This window comes from Sardina pilchardus, chromosome 11, assembly GCF_963854185.1.
Source record: "Sardina pilchardus chromosome 11, fSarPil1.1, whole genome shotgun sequence".
Taxonomy (NCBI): Eukaryota; Metazoa; Chordata; class Actinopteri; order Clupeiformes; family Clupeidae; genus Sardina; species Sardina pilchardus.
The window spans coordinates 16,144,395-16,162,255 of record NC_085004.1 but is presented as its reverse complement, the minus strand read 5'-3'; the positions used below and the strand labels follow the sequence as shown (position 1 = coordinate 16,162,255).

Sequence of the window (17,861 nt, the reverse complement as noted above, 5' to 3'; positions counted from 1 at the left end):
CCCGCACACACACACACACACACACACACACACACAGACACAAACCATACAATCACACACACACACAAGCACACTTCAGCCACACCATTATCTTCCACAAACAGGTGATGTAATCAGCAAATGGAGGGGTCAGTCGACATGAAAGCCTGTCCATCTCTCTCCCGGGGTTCTCAAGCAGGGGCTGCACGGTGATGGAGGAGGACAGAGGAACGAGAGACGGAACGAGAGAATGAAAGAGAGAGGGAACGCGGGAGTGACACGGAACAAGAGACAGCGGCAGATGGAGAGAAAGAAGAGGGTGAGAAACGAAAGAGGCAGAGAGGGTGTGAAAGAACGAAAGAAAAAGATGACCGTGAGAAAGAAAAAAAGAAATGCGGGAGAAAACATCGCTAAGGTTGGGAGCACGGACTGAAAAAAAATCCAGCTAGAGAGAGAGGGAGGGAGGAGATGACAGACGAATAAAAAAAAAAGATAAAAAGGCAAAAAAAAAAGATGTGAGGGGGAGAGGGGAAAATCCTTCCCTTTCCCCTCTACTCAGTGGATAAAGTCCTGTTTAATCTCCACTGCCTCCTCACACACACACCCACACACACGCACACACAAACACACACACACACACACACACAGAGAAAAAGTGCTGCGGAGCCTTGCTTCAGCTCCCTGTCCAAAAAAGACTCCGGGGCGTGGAGGGGGAGGAGAGGACCAAATCGCCACAGCGGCCAAAATTAATGCTGCTTAAAAGCCAGGCGGGCGTTTATGGACAGAAGAGGAGAGAAGAGGAGAGGAGAGGAGATGAGAGCAGAGCAGAGGAGAGGAAAGGAGAGGAGAGGAGAGGGGGGAAAAGCCCTTTTACATCATCTGGAGCTGTGCACATATGTAGGGCAGGGGAGCCTGCTGCTGTGTAGCATGGCAGGGCATAGCCGTGGCGTGGCGTGGCGTGGCGTGGCGTGGCGTGGCGTGGCGTGGCGTGGCGTGGCGTGGCGTGGCGTGGCGTGGCTTGGCGTGGCGTGGCGTGGCGTGGCGTGGCGTGGCGTGGGTGTGTGTGTGGGAGTTTATCTGGGTTTCACCCACTGTCCACGCAACGAAGGCCAGAGCTGAGGGCTTAGCACCAGACTGAAAAGCCTTGATCCAGTTTAATGGTTACTTCAATCATTTCTCTTTTTCTGTTGAGTGAGGATGAATGAGGAATTTAGTGTCATTTGGTCTTATTGTGCCTTGTTTTCTGGTCTAGAGTAAGTAGAGTGGAGGCTGGGCGATGATGCCTGGATGGCAAGGGAGGTGGAGGTGTCAAGACACACAACACAATTTACCTCCAGAGGAGACAACCCCCCTCTGGGCTGTGGAGAGAGAGAAATCAGGAGTCCCTATGGACTGTTTGTGTGTGTGTGTGTGTGTGTGTGTGTGTGTGTGTGTGTGTGTGTGTGTGTGTGTGTGTGAGAGTGAATGTGTGTGTGTGTGTGTGTGTGTGTGTGTGTGTGTGTGTGTGACGTGTGTGTGTCTTTTGTGTGTATTTGTGTGTGTGTGTGTGTGTGTGCTAAGAGAACAGATGAAGATCTGTCTCTGGGCGAAGATGTCTCTTTCAATCAGCCATTTGACTGAGTAGTCTGTGTGTGAGTGAGTGTGTGCTTTGTGTGCGTAAGTGTGTGTGCGTGCATGTGTATGCGTGTGTGTGTGTGTGTAGGAGAAAGAGAGGAGTGTGTAAGTGTGTTTCCATGTGTGTGTGAAGCGTGGTGGGTTTAGGCCAAAGCTACTGATCTGAGGGGACCCCTTGTTCTGGATCGGGGCTGGCACCCGGTGTCCGCCCCCCCACACCCTCACACCCCGGCCTGCTTGCCCTGCTGCGTGTGCAAGGGGCCCGGCCCGGCTCGGAGCAGACCGCCGGCCACACACACCCTTCAGTCTCCTTCTGCTTCCCCTCCGCCTCACTCACCACACACACGCACGCCTCTCACAACCGCAGGCCAAAGAGACACAGAGCCAAAGCTGTTGGCTTCTCTCTCTCTCTCTCCCACTCTCTCTGCCTCTCTTGCTATCTCTCGCTCTCTCTTTCTCTCTCCCTCTAGCTCCCTCTCTCTCTTTCTCCCTCTCTGTCTCTCTTGCTGTCTCTGCTGGGCTTTTCTCTCTCTCTCTCTTTGTCATTGTCAGTCCTCCTGTTTGTCTTTCTCTTTCTGTCTCATTACATTTCTCTCTCTCTCTCTCTTTCTCTCTGTCCCCCGACTGCTCTCTACTCTTTCCCATCCTCTCTCTCCATATATCTTTGTCTTTCGGTGTCTTTCCGTCTCCTCTTCTATCTCTCCATCATTCAATCTCTCTCCCTTTCTCTCACTCTCTCTCTCCCTTTCTTTCTCTCTCTCTCCCTCTCTTGCCCTCATCCGTAACTCCATCTCTCTGTCTCTCCGAGTCACTGTGCTGGAGCCAGTTGGCAGGCGTCAGACAAAAACATGCAAAATCACAAAGGAGGCTGCACCTTTACCTATGAGCAGGTGTGTGCGTGTGTGTATGTATAGGCAGGTGTGTCTGTGTGTGTGTGTGTGTGTGTGTGTGTGTGTGTGTGTGTGTGTGTGTGTGTGTGCGTGGAAAAAAGAAATGGCAGACTGCATTTCACTTTAGCAATTTGCGCATAAACAAATCAGCCCCACGCCCTGTGGTAGTGAAAACAGCCTGGGCTTGCCATGCTGGTGTGTGTGTGTGTGTGTGTGTCTGAGAAGGAGAGAGAGAGAGAGAGAGGGGTGTGTGTGTGTGAGAGAAGGAGAGAGAGAGAGAGAGAGGGGTGGGGGGGGGGTGGTGTGAGGACAAGAGCGAGACTCTGAGCCCTTGTCTCTCTATTAGAAAAGACAAGTGGTCTGGGAGGCATGATATCAGAAAACAAGGAGAAGTAGAGGAGGGGGTGACAGGAACAGAGAGGGAGAGAGGGAGAGAGGGAGAGAGGGAGAGGGGGAGAGGGGGATAGAGACGGCAGGGATGAGAGAGAGATAGAGTTAGGGATGAGGAGGAGCAGAGACAGAGGGGGGGGGGCAGAGAGGCTGAATGAAAGATAGGAAAAGAGAGAGAGAGAAAAAGACAGAGGAGCTGAGGAAGAGAGAAAGATACCCAGAAGGAGAAATACAGAGACAGAGAGAGAGGGAAGGAGAGATGGAGAGGGTATGCAGAGTGCTAGGTGAGGTGTGGGTAAAGGCTTTGACGGTGCCCGTCTGGCATGGCAAGCCTGTGTGAACAGGCACAGGGTGTGTGTGTGTGTGTGTATGTGTGTGTGTGTGTGTGTGTGTGTGTGTGTGTGTGTGTGTGTGTGTGTGTGTGTGTGTGTGTGTGTGTACATGTGTGTGACTGAAGCCTGCAGGAGAGAAATGGCAGATGAGCACACACTCCGAACTGAGGACAGGATCCCTTTCTCTCTCTTTTTTTGTGCCTCTCCTCTCCCTCCCTTACGCTCTCTCCATCTCATCCGTCAGAGCAAAATGTATGTGTGTCTGTGTGTGTGTGTGTGTGTGTGCATGTGTGTGTACATGTGTGCCTATGGGTGTGTGTTTTGTGTGTGTGTGTGCGTGTGTGTGTGTGTGTGTGTGTGTGTGTGTGTGTGTGTGTGTGTGTGTGTGTGTGTGTGTGTGTCTCGCATGTGTGAAAGACATCCTCTGCTCTGAAATAGATGTCAGCTGAGCACTGGTAATTACTGCAGTGGCCAGCGTTGATTACAAATCAAACCCAGGATTAAAAGAAAGGGGACAGACAAGTGGCATCAGATTAATTATGACTGGAAAGCACTTCTGCTCTCACTCTCTCTCTCTCTCTCCCTCTCTCTTTCTCTCTCTCTCTCTCTCTCTCTCTCTCTCTCTCTCTCTCTTTCTCCTCAGGAAGAAGGAAAAGGTTACTCTCAGTGTTACCCTGGGCACCCTGAAGCCGCCATACCAAGAAAGGAACAATAGAAGTGTCACACTTGTCACATCACACTACAAACCTTGGCACAACCACACTCAAATTTGCACTAAATGTGGGTGAGTTAGTACTGGCCTAAAGAATTTCTATATCACTACATATAAGACCATTATATAATTCAATATATCTATGCCCATATAACGATACAACTCATGAGGAATTTAGAACTAGATATAAACAGCCACTGGAGACAGAAGCAGGAAATGGGGAATTGGTGTATTGAGATTTCATCAGATTGAGGGCAGATTTTAGTAAGGAAGCCACCCATGATGGTGGCTCCTCTTGCCACGCTCATCAACAACATTTCCAAGGAGTGCTCCAGACACGGCTACTCTTGTCACAGAGCGTCTGTGTCGCGTCCATCTTGAGACGACGGCCTCGACCAAACAGACCCTATCTTTATGTCCTCTGTCACAGCATGTTTACACACAGTGGGAAATGTCAAGTCACAGTGTGCTCACATCTCACAAGCACCTCCAGGCAAGATAACCTGGTGTGGAATGTTCTGACCAGTCACCCAAGTGTCCATAGCGACAGTCGCCACTGCCCCTCTGGAATTCTTTTGGATCAGAAAAGGTCAAACGGGGCGACATTACTGCACTAAACCTTTCAATGCTGTGTGAGGTGATAAATAGACAAAACCAACTGCTGTTTTTTTCTCCTCTCTTTCTCTTTCTCTTTTGTTGATATCTTTGGGTAGATTTTTCCCTCTCTGTGTTACATTTTCTTACCCGATTTTATGAGATAAGCGAAACTGACAGATTTGCCAGTGGTCCACCAGACAGTCGGGGTGGTGAGAAGAAATATGGAAAAGGCCACACAAATGTGTTAAAAGACGGAGGGGAAAAAAATCCAGAACGATAAAAGCACAGTAGTGCGTTCTCCTGGAGAGATTATAAATTGATGTTACAGAGGGCAAAAAGATAGAGATGGAGAAATAAAGAGAAAAGAATTTGTGTTGTGTTGGGGTTGTGTGTGTGTGTGTGTGCGTGCGTCCATGCGTGTGTTTGTGTGTGTGTGCGTGAGAGAGAATGGAAAAGAGAAAGAGAGACAGAAAGGCTGTCAGACGGCATCAGTCCAAAAAACACCATCATGACTCACTATACAGGGACCTCGAGGAGGCCTGGGCCTATTATGAAAATGTACACATCCGATCAATCTGTGTAATCTGGCGGCCAGATTAATATGGTCTCACCCTCTCTCTGTAGGACTATGTCTCTGCACTCTATCTTACTTCCTGACCCACATGTTGAAATAGAAAAAAACTCCAAACAAAAACAAAAGACAACCCCCCACACATGCACACTCCAGTCAGACACATAAAGCTCAAACCCAGCCCTGAATACTGTAGATGTTGCTGTGCTTAGCAACTGTACCTAGGTCACACAGTACATTCAAATCTCTTTGCCATTTACACACACACACACACACACACACACACACACACACACACACACACACACACACACACACACACACACACACACACACACACACACACACACACACACACACACACACACACACACACACACACACACACACACACACACACACACACACACACACACACACACACACTTCTTTCCCTCCCATCATTCTGCGGCTTCCCTATCCTCCCTCCATTAAATAAATTGTGTTGTAATAATCTTCTCTGATGTGTGCTCCTAATATTGGTGGATGGGCACGGCAGCCTTTTTTGATTACCCCACTTTCAGGTCCATGCAGAGCTCTCTGTAATCCTACGTGTTACCTTCACTAAATTAAAAAAGAAAGAGAGACGCTGAGAGAGAGAGAGAGAGAGAGGGAAGGGAGAGAGAGAGAGAGAGAGAGGGAAGGGAGAGAGAGAGAGAGAGTGGCTGAAAGACCGTAAGAGAGGTACAGAGAGAGTGAGTAGGGGTGGAAATTACAGCAGGCTTTCCCATTTCATAATGCAGTATCGATTCTTGAAATAATGTTTCCATATTGGGCCACGAATCTACAATGACATATATGACAAAATCCCTTTCCATTAGAGTATTATCTAATCCAGCAGATGATATGGTTCACTGACGTGAAATGTTTTCTTACATTTTACTGAACATACAGTAGAAATACATCATGTAGGTTCTATGTAGTAGCAACTAGAGCCCAAAGATATCCATCATATGAGGTTCCACTCATGTGCTTCACTGTAAATGACACATTGACGCCTGTGTCCCATCTGAATATATGTTTACATCACTGTCATGTGAATCAATGTCTCAGTTCAAACAGTGCACCATCACCCCCCAGAGACACAGAGCGAGAGGGTTATGGAACAGGAGAGAGAAGAAATGCACTTTCTTCCCATCATATGTTTTCAGTAGGACAAAAATGACATTACAGTAAGAAACCCCCATCACCACACACACACACACACACACACACACACACACACACACACACACACACACACACACACACACACAAAAATTCACACACATATTGATGGTAGCTGTATTTAATGTTTGTCTGTCTATCTGATAGTCTCACACTTGCATGTTTACGTGAAGCACGGCCTAACCCAAATACATCTGACACTGTGCCAGATCTGGCTCTGATCTGGCCCTGATCTGGCATGTCTCTGCCACTAGCAGTGTCAGCTATGCTCTGGGAGGTGTCAAATATGGGGCTGACAGACATCACGTCAGCTTGACGTCAGCTTGACGTTTTGGATGTTTTCCACTCCGGAAGCCTGTATGATTGCAAGTAAGTCAGTTTTCCTTGCAGCGCTCTAAACAGTTCTGGGTCAACATATCTGTTCAACAGCTCAAATATAGTCGATCTTTCACTCTTCATTCGATTAGGACACAAACTGAAACTAAGCTGACATATTGACACATAGGCTATTTCACATACTCTCTCTCTCTGTCTCTCTGTCTCTCAATCTTTCTCTGTCTATCAGTGAAGACACACATGGCCTTGGTGTGAAGGCGAATGGCGGCCATGAGAGGGCAATTTTTCACTCGGTGCTCGATTGCAGGAGCCACAAAGGACTCTGGGAAACGGAACGCAGATATGTTTCCTGTCTCTGGTGCTGTTTCCTGTCTCTCATTTCCCCCACAGACACAGAGAGACAAGCCTGGGCGTGCACCAGCCCCACACAGATCAATACAAAACACACGCATCCAGTGATCATCCGCAGTCAACCTGGGCAAAGGTATCAGACACAGTCACTCAATTCACCTTCGCTGCTCGTGTGTGTGTGTGTGTGTGTGTGTGTGTGTGTGTGTGTGTGTGTGTGTGTGTGTGTGTGTGTCTGTGTGTGTCTGTGTGTGTGTACTGTATGTATGAACCTGTATGTGATGTTAGTGTACTGTATGTGCCTGCATTTCTGTGTGTGAGTGAGGTTGCATCTGTGTCTATACACATTAGGGCTGCACAATATAGGAAAAAAACTGACATGGCAATATTTGTTTCTAAATACAGCTACAGAAAAAGAAAGTTGAGACAAGTTGCAGAACTGCAAACTGCAATTGAATAGAGTGTTTGGGGTGATTTTGTAGGGGGGGTGCATCTATATATATATATATATATATATATATATATAGCAAAAAGGCTTTAAACAAATGCAAACGCAAGCCATCTTTTCCAGGACTTCAACAGGCTTACTAAACAATTGGTTTCAATGCTCCAAACACAAAAGCTGGTGAGTGCACTGATGACTCATCCAAAGTTATTTTGGAGGGGGAAATTAGGCAGTTTAATACACTGGTCGACTTCCCATGACGCAATGTCAGATTGCGAGTTTTCTTTTTTGTATCAACCAGCAAAAAAAGTTGTAGTATGACGTGCTTGAATTAATTTGCCTTACTTGACATTGCACGTCCTACGTTTGATCTATTCTGAATGCACACACTGCAATGACAATGCTGAATGCTATACATTGTGAAGCTGTAGTGCCCGTCAGCATGCGTGCATGCGTGCATGCGTGTGTGTTTATGTATGTATGTGTGTGTGTGTGTGTGTGTGTGTGTGTGTGTGTGTGTGTGTGCTAGTGTGCATGTGTGTGTGTACATCAGAATGCAGTGTGTCAGGGACACAGCAGCACAGCTCCCTGTAATTTCTCTCTCAGTCAGACTCCTTTCTCCTGACAGGCTCACGGAGACTAGAACATGCTGCTACTGCCTCCTAGCATCACTCTCTCTCTCACTTCATCAACAGAGCAGCTGAGACAGAGAAGAGTTCCACACATACCTGACACACACACACACGCACACATACACACACACACACACACACACACACACACACACACACACACACACACACACACACAGACACACACATGAACATTGCACATACGCACTCATGCACACACACACATTCACTCACAAACAGGTAAACACACCCACGACAGGTAGGTTCAATAGTACTACAATGCTGTGAGCATTCAAAGTTCAAGACTACACTTTTCTGGTCACTCTGCATTCATAAACCTCAGAAATGGATCTAGCATCCACACCTCCAGGCTTTCAATGGCTTAATTCCGAGGCATTACTGTAATACGCATGAGAAACTGACTACTTCTATTAAATGAGTAAGTTATTGTCCATTTACAAGATGCCTTCCTGGCAGTGATGGCACATGAATGTGTGCAAGGTGACTAGAGTGTGTATTTATTGGGCCTTTGGATTCCTGACAGATGCATAAATACAGTTGACACTGATGGAAGCTATCCAACAACAGTTGAGAGTATAGACAAAGAAATCAATGCCTCTGGCAATATATACGATGTACGATATAAAGTGTGTCGGACAGACACACTTTGAATTGGCACAGCAACAACTCTAGCACTCCTTGTTGCTTTTCATTGCACTGACTTGTATTCCACATTTAATCACAACTGCATTTGCTGTCCGGTTGTGTCCAATTAGTGATGAAACTGACAAGTGCATTGACGTAACGGGTCTTTACATCACCTTAAACCATATTATGACAACAGAAATGAACAATAGGATAATGGCAGATCATTGTGCTACTGCTTATGAACCATTCAGTATGTGTTTCTAGTTCGTTTTAATTTACTTAAAAATAATAATAATAATCAAATAAATACAGTAAAACAGACGTGAAAAAAGAACATTAATTTTTCATAACATTGACAAGATGGGGAGGAGCAACATTTCTATCTAAACACATATGCTTCCTGACATACAGTTGAATTGAGGACGAAATACTCACATGAAATTAAACGGGCTATGAAACGTATCCTAAATAGTCTCTACGTTGCAATGAAAGAAACTTTTGGAACAGTCTCGTTTGATGGGAGATTTCGCATGCGGGCCTTTAGACATGCAGCAAAGCTGACAATTCTAATACCGCACACTTTTTCCTATAATTCAACAAACTATTCCTTATGGTCATCTACTGCAGCACTAGCAGTGACTAGCCCCTCTAAGGTTCACGACGTCCTGACTACAAATCGTACGCAAACAGTGGTTCGGTCTAGGCCATAAACAATAGAATCGATCAACGTGCAAATCAACACGCATGTTTCAGGAGCATGGAAGGGATGATGTGTAACTTCATTAGCTGCTGAGCTCAAACATCAACAGCCTTTTGCGGACACCCAAACCAAATCTTGGGCTCCATCTTTCTTCAACAGGCAAATGTGTTGAAACTAAACAAAAGGATAAAGTCTTTTATTACATACTGTGTCTGAAGCTGCTGACACAAATACATTTATCAGCTGTGTGGCTCTACAGTGAAAAAAAGAGAGAAAAACTGTGACAGCCTCTGTCCTGTTCGAGAGATGAAAAGCCTGTAACTACTCTCGTTGTTTGGCTTGTTAGATTCATTTCCGAGATAATAGGTCAGGACGGCAAACAATGTCTACAGATGCAGTTGCAGAATAATGAACCCATGCAACAGCATAAGCAGCCTGTCTCGCTAAATAATATTAGCAGGCACGTTGACAGAGCAAGGTGTTGGATGTTCTTTTGCGACGTTTGAAAATCTTTTAATGTGATATGTGAACTCCTCGCAAACTGTGCTCCACTTTGCATTAATGTATTCCACTGGAAGGGGAACAGAGAAGGGGAAATAAACCTGAAAAAAATGTCTTTCTACAGGTCGGTGCTGCTTCTTCTCCTTCTCTCTCTCTCTTCATCTATCTCTCCTTTTCTTTCTTTCTCCATTTCTCTCATCCTCTCTCTCTCTCTCTTCATATATCTACTGCATCTCTTTCTCTTTCTTTCCCTTTCACTCCAACAGAAAGTCACTCTTTCTAAATCATGCACTCTCTCACTGCCCCATTTCCACCTCTATCTTCTATCCCTCCTTTCCTCTTTTTCTCCATCTCTTTCTCCCTGCCTGCCTTCTCTCCTCCCCCCTTTTATTTTATTCCTCTGTTTACCCTTCATTCTCTACCTCCATTCTCATCCTCCTTTCTTTACCTTCTTTTATTTTCTCTCTCTGTTTACCCTTCATTCTCTACCTCCATTCTCATCCTCCTTTCTTTACCTTCTTTTATTTTCTCTCTCTCTATTTACCTCCATCCCTCCCTCCCTCTCCACTACTTGTACACATGAGTAAGTCTCTTTAGGGAACAGGCTCTATCTCTGCATGACGAGACCCTAGTGAAAAGGTACTGCTCTGACAGAGGACATATGAGAAGAGGAGGCAGAGGAAAGGGGTGAGAGAAGGGTGGAGGAGAGCAGAGTAAAGGAAAAGAAGGAGAGGAAAAAGAAGGAGATGAGAGAAAAGAGGAGAGGAAAGAAAAGGGGTAAGAGAAGAGTGGAGGAGAGCAGAGTAGAGGAAAAGAAGGAGAGGAAAAAGGAGATGAGAGAAGAGAGGAGAGGAAAGGAAAGAGGTGAGAGAAGAGTGGAGGAGTAGAGGAAAAGAGGGAGAGGGAAATGCGAGAAAGGTGGAGCAGTGGAGTAAAGGAGAGGAGAGGAGAGGGGAGGAAAACAAAAGAGAAGGGAGAGAAGCTCAAGAACTGAGACAGCAGTACAGAGATGACGGACAGGCTCGTTGGCCCCCTACTCGCCTCCCCTTTCTGATTGGCTGAACAGCACTAAGTGCCGGAGACACACAGGGTCTGACGGAGACCGCATTAAAGGGCTGTAATGTTTAAGTCTCTGGCCCTGATTTGTTTATTTCTCCATACTTCTCTCTGTAGGGGATGAAGCGAAATGAAATGCAGAACTGCACCAAGATGGACTGTAGGGCGTTCAATTACGAGATGATTAAAAGGCCCTTGAAGATTTGCGAGAGGCAGATTTTTTTTTCTCTTTTTATTATTATTTTTTTCTCTTTCCTTCAATGCAGCATAACCCATTAACCTTCCCATCCACATCCCATACACCCCCACGGTTTTCTCCCAATCTACTAGCAATCCTTCATCCAGTAGAAATCACCAATCAATCTCCCTCATCTATTCTCCACGCTATCGCATCCTGAAAAAGAGACGGGGGAAGCACGCTAACAAATGAGCAGAAGAGACAGTGTGTGCTGGAAGTGAGCCCATGGACTGGATTATGATGCCGCTTTTAATCCTTCTTTTTCCCTCTGAAGACGTCCCTCCCCCCATCCCTCAATCCCACTACCCCGATCCACCCACCCCCTCACCCAGCCCTGCTCTCTCTCGCCAACCCCCAGCCCCCCCCCCCCCCCCCCTTCTGTTGAATACGTTACACAATACTTGACATGAGACAATATTGCTGGCTGAGTTTCCAGTTGACAGTGACTCCGAGCTATATGGCCACAGATTTGGCTGTTTTTTGGAGCCTTGAATACCACGCTGAAATACCAGTTTAGGATGATGATTGCCCTGTCACTCCAATCCTCAAATGATCAAGGCCATTTTAAAGTCTTTCTTTCCGTCTTTCTCTTCATGTCGTTTTAGTTCTGCAACTTCGTTCAGTTTTATTGCTTCTCTCTTTCTCTGGTAATCCTACATTTTGCCTCGGGCAATTTCTCCCTCTTAATTTAAAATTAGGTGATGGTTCTTACTAAGATGGCTGTCTTCTGATGCTGTTTCATACCACATAATTCTACCTCAAACTAAATCTTTGAAGTTAAAAGCATGAAGTTGACACTGACAAGAAAAATTACACTCACTTAAAAAAAGTGAGAGTAATTTGTAACTTGTTACAATATTACACACTGTAATACTAAACATCACATGGCACTGCATTTCTGTTTTTGGCAAGTTTTCATCTATTGAGCGGTGGTCTCAGAGGTCTACTCTGAGCAAGCTGTACATCTAGAAATCTTCCACGCATTTTGAGTTTTGTACGCACCCTGGTAATCAATAGTCTGACCATGGGCTTGTAACAAAGCTGAAGCCACTGAAGCCAAACCAGATCAGAAGGATTTGAGGACAAGCGCGGGGTGGCAAACGGTCGAAACAGTGCAGTCCACGGCATTGGCCCTCATTACAGGGGCTCAATCTCGGAGCTTACGATGGACGGCACAGCTGACACTGAGGAAAGTCTGTAACACATTTCTGAGCAATATTCTCTGAGCTTTTCTAGAGTTATAAGGTAGGGTGAAAAACGATGTGAACAAAAAAAAAAAACACTCTCACCCCAGTAAACACAGGAGGGATTCCACAGCTGCACTCATTAGCTTGGCATTGTGCTTCGTATCTGGTGTGTGTGTGTGTGTGTGTGTGTGTGCGTGCGCGCTCGTGTGTGTGTGTGTGTGTGTGTGTGTGTGTGTGTGTGTGTGTGTGTGTGTGTGTGCGCGCGCGCGTGCGTGTGTGTGTGTGTGCATGGGTCCGTCTCCACTGCAAAGGGTAAAGGCATCATCTAAATGACTAAATTATAGTGATACAGCCGATAATTCCACAGCAAGCTGCGACCAAGGGAGAGGGGAGATTTTAATTGGCCGAGACAAGCCACGAAGCCCTCAAAATAACAGAGTTAACTTATTTCATTAGAGGTAAACCACTGCTCGTTTTTAGAATCTGTGGAAACAGACATTACAGTAACAGGCAAAATCCAAAGGTTCCTGGCAATGATGCTTCAATTGTAAGAGATCTGCAGGGAGTGAAGCAATAGAGGAGACTGGATCACAGAGTTACTATACCCCAGAGATGAACCTTACTGTAAACTTGTGCTAGAGAAGGAGATGGAGAGAAGATTTCTGTCAAACTACGCAACGTTTGCGAGTGTACATTATGAAGACTGCGTCTTCAAAAGACAAATAATGTTCAATAAAAAAATACGGATGTGAGAAAGCAAACAGTGTAGAGATAATCAACACAATCAGATGAAGGGGGGAATGGGCCCTTTGTGGCAGTAAATGTGGCAGATTGCTCCTCAGCTGCGGCGAGAGAGGGAGAGCCGCCGAGCTGCGGCAGCCAAACACAATTTACAGTAAAACAAAGATGAGGAATTGGACACTGACAGGCTCTAAATGAAATGCTGCTCGCTGAATAGCTGGCTGGCTTGGGTCCTTCACCTCGGCTCTGAGGAGACGGCACACAGCATTGTCGGGCTGGGGGGCTTAGTGTGTGTTTGTGTGTTTCACACGGCATTCGTTCATTCATTCAGCTCATTCAGGCTCATTCTCTTTTTCTGTCCTGCCTACGCAGACAGGCGCGCGCACGCACACACACACACACACACACACGCACGTATACACACACAGACACACACACACACACCACTCAAATCACACACCGTGAAAACACATAGTCACACCTCACAGATAAACTCACACTTCCTCTCCAGCAGAAAACAAACACGCATCGCTCTCACGCTCCCCTCCTGCGCAGACAATGTTGGAGCCTGCGTATACTCACGAGAACCGACAGCTAAACGTGCAAATAAATCAGTCTGTGCTCTACTCAGAGCGCCTTCTGTTGAGTCTCTCTCTCTCTCTCTCTCTCTCTCTCTCTCTCTATCTCTCCCCCCCTCTATCTCTCTCTCTACCTATCTCTGCAGGGTTGTTTTGGGGGGGGGGGGGGGGGGGGCTGAAAGCGACACGGGTGGCTGTCCTATCCTCTCTGTCTCAGTAGATTCATCTTTGCACCGACACTACAGATTCTCATTCACAGATTCAGAACTTTCGCCTACGTGCCCGGAGGCAGAACCACCCCACTCCAGCTCTGCGGATCTCAAGCATTAATTGGACCCAGGTGTACTTGACTTGAAACAATGAAACATTTCTGTCAGTACTGGTGACAGGACAGAGATAAATGTGTCACATCTGTAAGCCTCTAATGATCTTTAAGGCCCACGTCACGCGTCATGCACAGAGACTGACACGGCTAGTGCTTCGCTAACTACTCTATATTCTCCATTTCAAGGTCAATACCACATGTGAATGATATTACTGACTGTGATTTCATAACACTTTTTTTTTTTACCTCCAGAGTGTCTTCTATGTGTGAAACTGTGCCAGTCTCTCCGCGGTGAGTCAGAGATAAATGGAGACAGTCACAGAAATGGGGCTAACTGACGTCTCCTGTTTACCTTGCTGGAATCAAACAAACCTCGCCTTACTTCATGTTGTGGCTGAATGTGTAGTCATAACATAAAGTGTGAGAATGACGTGTTACACATCTTATGACGTCATAGAGATTTTTGCTTTAATAGGACATTATGTGTGAATAAATAGCCTCAGAAAATAACTCACTGTAACAAAATGCTGAGCAAATATGAGATGCGCAAAGGCATGTAGGCTATTCTAAGCATCATTATCAACACATTAATATTCCTAGTTTGAGTTTTTTTTCTAACTGCAATGTTTTCTACTCCGATGAGCAATAGGGCTAGTTAATGTGCCTTCAATCACATGCCAGAAAACATATCAGGCCTGGGGGCCTACAGGGCTACCATAAACATGTCTCTAGTGCATAGTGCTAAGCAACTGCCACCATACCTTACAAAGCCACAGCGACAAAATTATGTAGTCAATGTCATCCTCAAGGACGAGGCTTAATTAATAAAGAGAGAGGAAATGGCATGTGAGAACACACACACACATACACACACACACACACACACACTGAGAGTCCTAATGCACTTTCACTGTCAGGTATATGCCAGGTTAAGCTCATCTGAGAGGAAATGTGTGACACGTTGCCCACACAGAAACAATGATTTTTTCATATTTATTTTTTTTCAAAAGCCTGTCCTATTAAAGGGTCAGAACTACTTCTGGTCTCAGAGGTTGACATTTTATGTGTAGTGCAGTGGTTATATAAGATGTACTGCTGGAATTAAATGCTTTTAAAAAACATGAAAAGTTTTGAGCCCCTGTTCTTTGTTTAGGAATACCACAAAACAAACATGTGACTTCTTTAGTGCTGAAATTATATCAATGAAGGTGACTATCTGTGATTATGACTGTGACTAGGCCTACATTATAAGACCCTGTATTATGTGCTAAATAATCTGATATTATAGGGGTCAAAAAATGACATGATAATGTCACAAAATGTGTTCCTTACTTACTTACTAAAAAATCTTCCTTTAATATTTTCCGTCACCACTAATGGCACATGATAATAAACAGTACATTAGATGCAGTATATTTGGGGATAATGTATGTTTTTTCTTTCTTACACTTTTATGTTAAAATTAAATATAATTTTCTCTCTTTAACTGTCCTGACTTTAAAGTATAGGCTATTTTGTAGGAGATATTGTCTTTCTTTTACAATTAAAGGATTGGATTTTATGGACTGATTTATGTGTAGGCCACACATTTGTATCTTAGAGGTTTCAAATAATTTGTAGGCTATTTTAATTCATTCTAATTACGCCCTGGTGTGTTATGGATACCCTGCTCATCAGCTTGCCGGCTCTCGCGTCGAGTGTTACTTTGCTTAAGAGCCATAAAATTGGAATTAGTAAAAGGCAATCACTCTAGACTGTAACTTAAATTGAAGGATGTGTAAGCTATGTCACCTCATCAAGGCAGACGCCCATAGTGATTTTGAGAACGTCGTGGATGGTTCGTTACCTGAAATCACTGTATGGATGTATTATCCAAAATCCGGCGGACTTAACCCGCTCCTGTTCCCTCTCCACAGCCTTTTCACTCCCAAACATCCGTAGCGAGAACTTGTTGACCCCAGGTTGCAGCATTGCCCCAAATTGTCTGTGCATGAACCCCGCTTGATAATATCTTTCGTCATCTGGTAAAATTTGGTCCATACAATCCAACTTTATGAACCCCGACTGCTGGTCGGGGGAGCCATGCTGGGCTACGCCGCTGCTGCTTCCAGCTCCACAGCCTTGCGCACCTTGACTCGCTCCGCCACCAATCGCTCCAGGGGGACTCTCCTCACTTGGGGTGACATCTCCTTCCGTGATGAGGCGCCTCTCCTCCGCCGAGTCTGAGTCGTGGACATGCCGACTGGTGATAGATGACAGGCTGCCCCGGAACCTCCTGCAATCCCCGTTTGAGCTGGTCTTTACGGGTCTCCCGATATCCGTTTCCATGATCACCGACTCTCCGCTTTTGGTTTCCCCGATGCCTTTGAAGCTTCCCCCAGAGGTCGGTGAAGGCAGGGGCTTCATCCTGATGCTCTTCCTCCGGGTGTCCTTGTCGCCGTCTTCCTCATCACCCATGATCGAAGCTTTCTGTCCAATGTGCTGTGGCAAACTGTAGAGCCTTTTACGCATGGAGGAATGCAACCTGTCCATTATGACATTGAAACAACGAGGTGATCAAAAAGCTATGAAAATAAAAAAGAAGAAATCCAAAAACGGAGTTATTATTGTGATTATTGCCACGAATCCCACAGCTCCCTATTTGAGACTGAACAGACACGTTTTGGAGCTAGTGTAGAACCATGCCAGCCATACACTGATACACATGATATGGGCAGCTTTGCCTATGGTGCCTGGGCAGGAAGAGCATCTGGAATATTACCTGACAGTTAAAATATGCCTCTTCGCGCAGGGGTGACAGGCTATCCCGTTTCACCATAACACTCCTGTTGCAAGGCACTGTATTGCTCTGATCCGGCGACCATAAAGTCATGAAAAAAGCTGAAAGCCACCTCGGCATGACATGTGAGGGAAGTGGCGACCCGACGGATGGAGAGGAGAGACGCGGAGGTCATGAATAACGAGGCATGCTTCCTTCCCTGCGCAAAGACCGCTATCTGCTGTCAATAACAAACAATGTAAAGCAAACATGTAACTAACATCAGCATCCGAGAGGCGCTGACATCACTGATCTAACGTCCTGAGCTTTCTGGTGAAGAGGTGAATATTCATGATGATGATCTATTGGGTTGCCATAGGAGCGAGAACAGCAAATAAGCTCAGCCCACCTTAGACTCCGGTTAAAGGGGTAGGTCTAGAGCAGATTCCACCTCATTGGAAGATTACATGTTCTTTTAATCAATTGTGCCGGAACCCACTCTCTTTTGCGCGTCACCCCTGTTCTCTTTACCTGCATGCGTTCAGTTGTGGGCAAAACAGCGGACAAATCAAGCTGATATAATGTGAATTTGTCAACGTTGGTGACATTAGGGTTCCATCCCCAGCCAACAGGTTGCCTCCAAGCTGTAAAGCCTAATCATCATGTCCTTGCAGGCTAGCCTACAGAATTACCGAATTTCTGCGTTATTGGAGCACATAGACGATCCTAGAGGTAAACTGAAAATGTTGCCAGGCTAGCTTATAAATGTAGGCTATTCGTCAAACTGGATTTGCTTTCTCAAAGCATTATGTTTTTTTATTTGTCAAGACGTCCATTACAAAAGAAATAGACTAGTTTAGATGTATTTTGTCATGTAGGCAATGTTTTATTTTGTCTATTAGGGTTTAACTAGACTAGACTATCGAACATAACTTGTCCCACAAAATGTATGGGACTGCTGCTGCCCAGCTGTCAGACAGATACATTGATTTTGTGCACAACAAAAGTGAGAGCGTGCACTTGCGCAAAAGTGAGCGCGTGCACTTGCGCAATTCGCAATCACAACTCCTCAGGTTC

At 45.6% G+C, this 17,861-nt stretch overlaps 1 protein-coding gene across 1 annotated transcript in view; it reads right to left on the bottom strand.

Annotated features, from left to right (window-relative positions):
- hcn4 (hyperpolarization activated cyclic nucleotide-gated potassium channel 4) overlaps positions 1–16,558 on the bottom strand; it is an 87,132-nt gene extending 70,574 nt beyond the window's left edge. The window contains exon 1 of the mRNA XM_062549958.1: positions 15,873–16,558. Within this exon, the coding sequence (XP_062405942.1) occupies positions 15,873–16,558 (686 nt within the window). The remainder of the gene's footprint in view (positions 1–15,872) is intronic.
- Between the last annotated feature and the right edge of the window lie 1,303 nt (positions 16,559–17,861).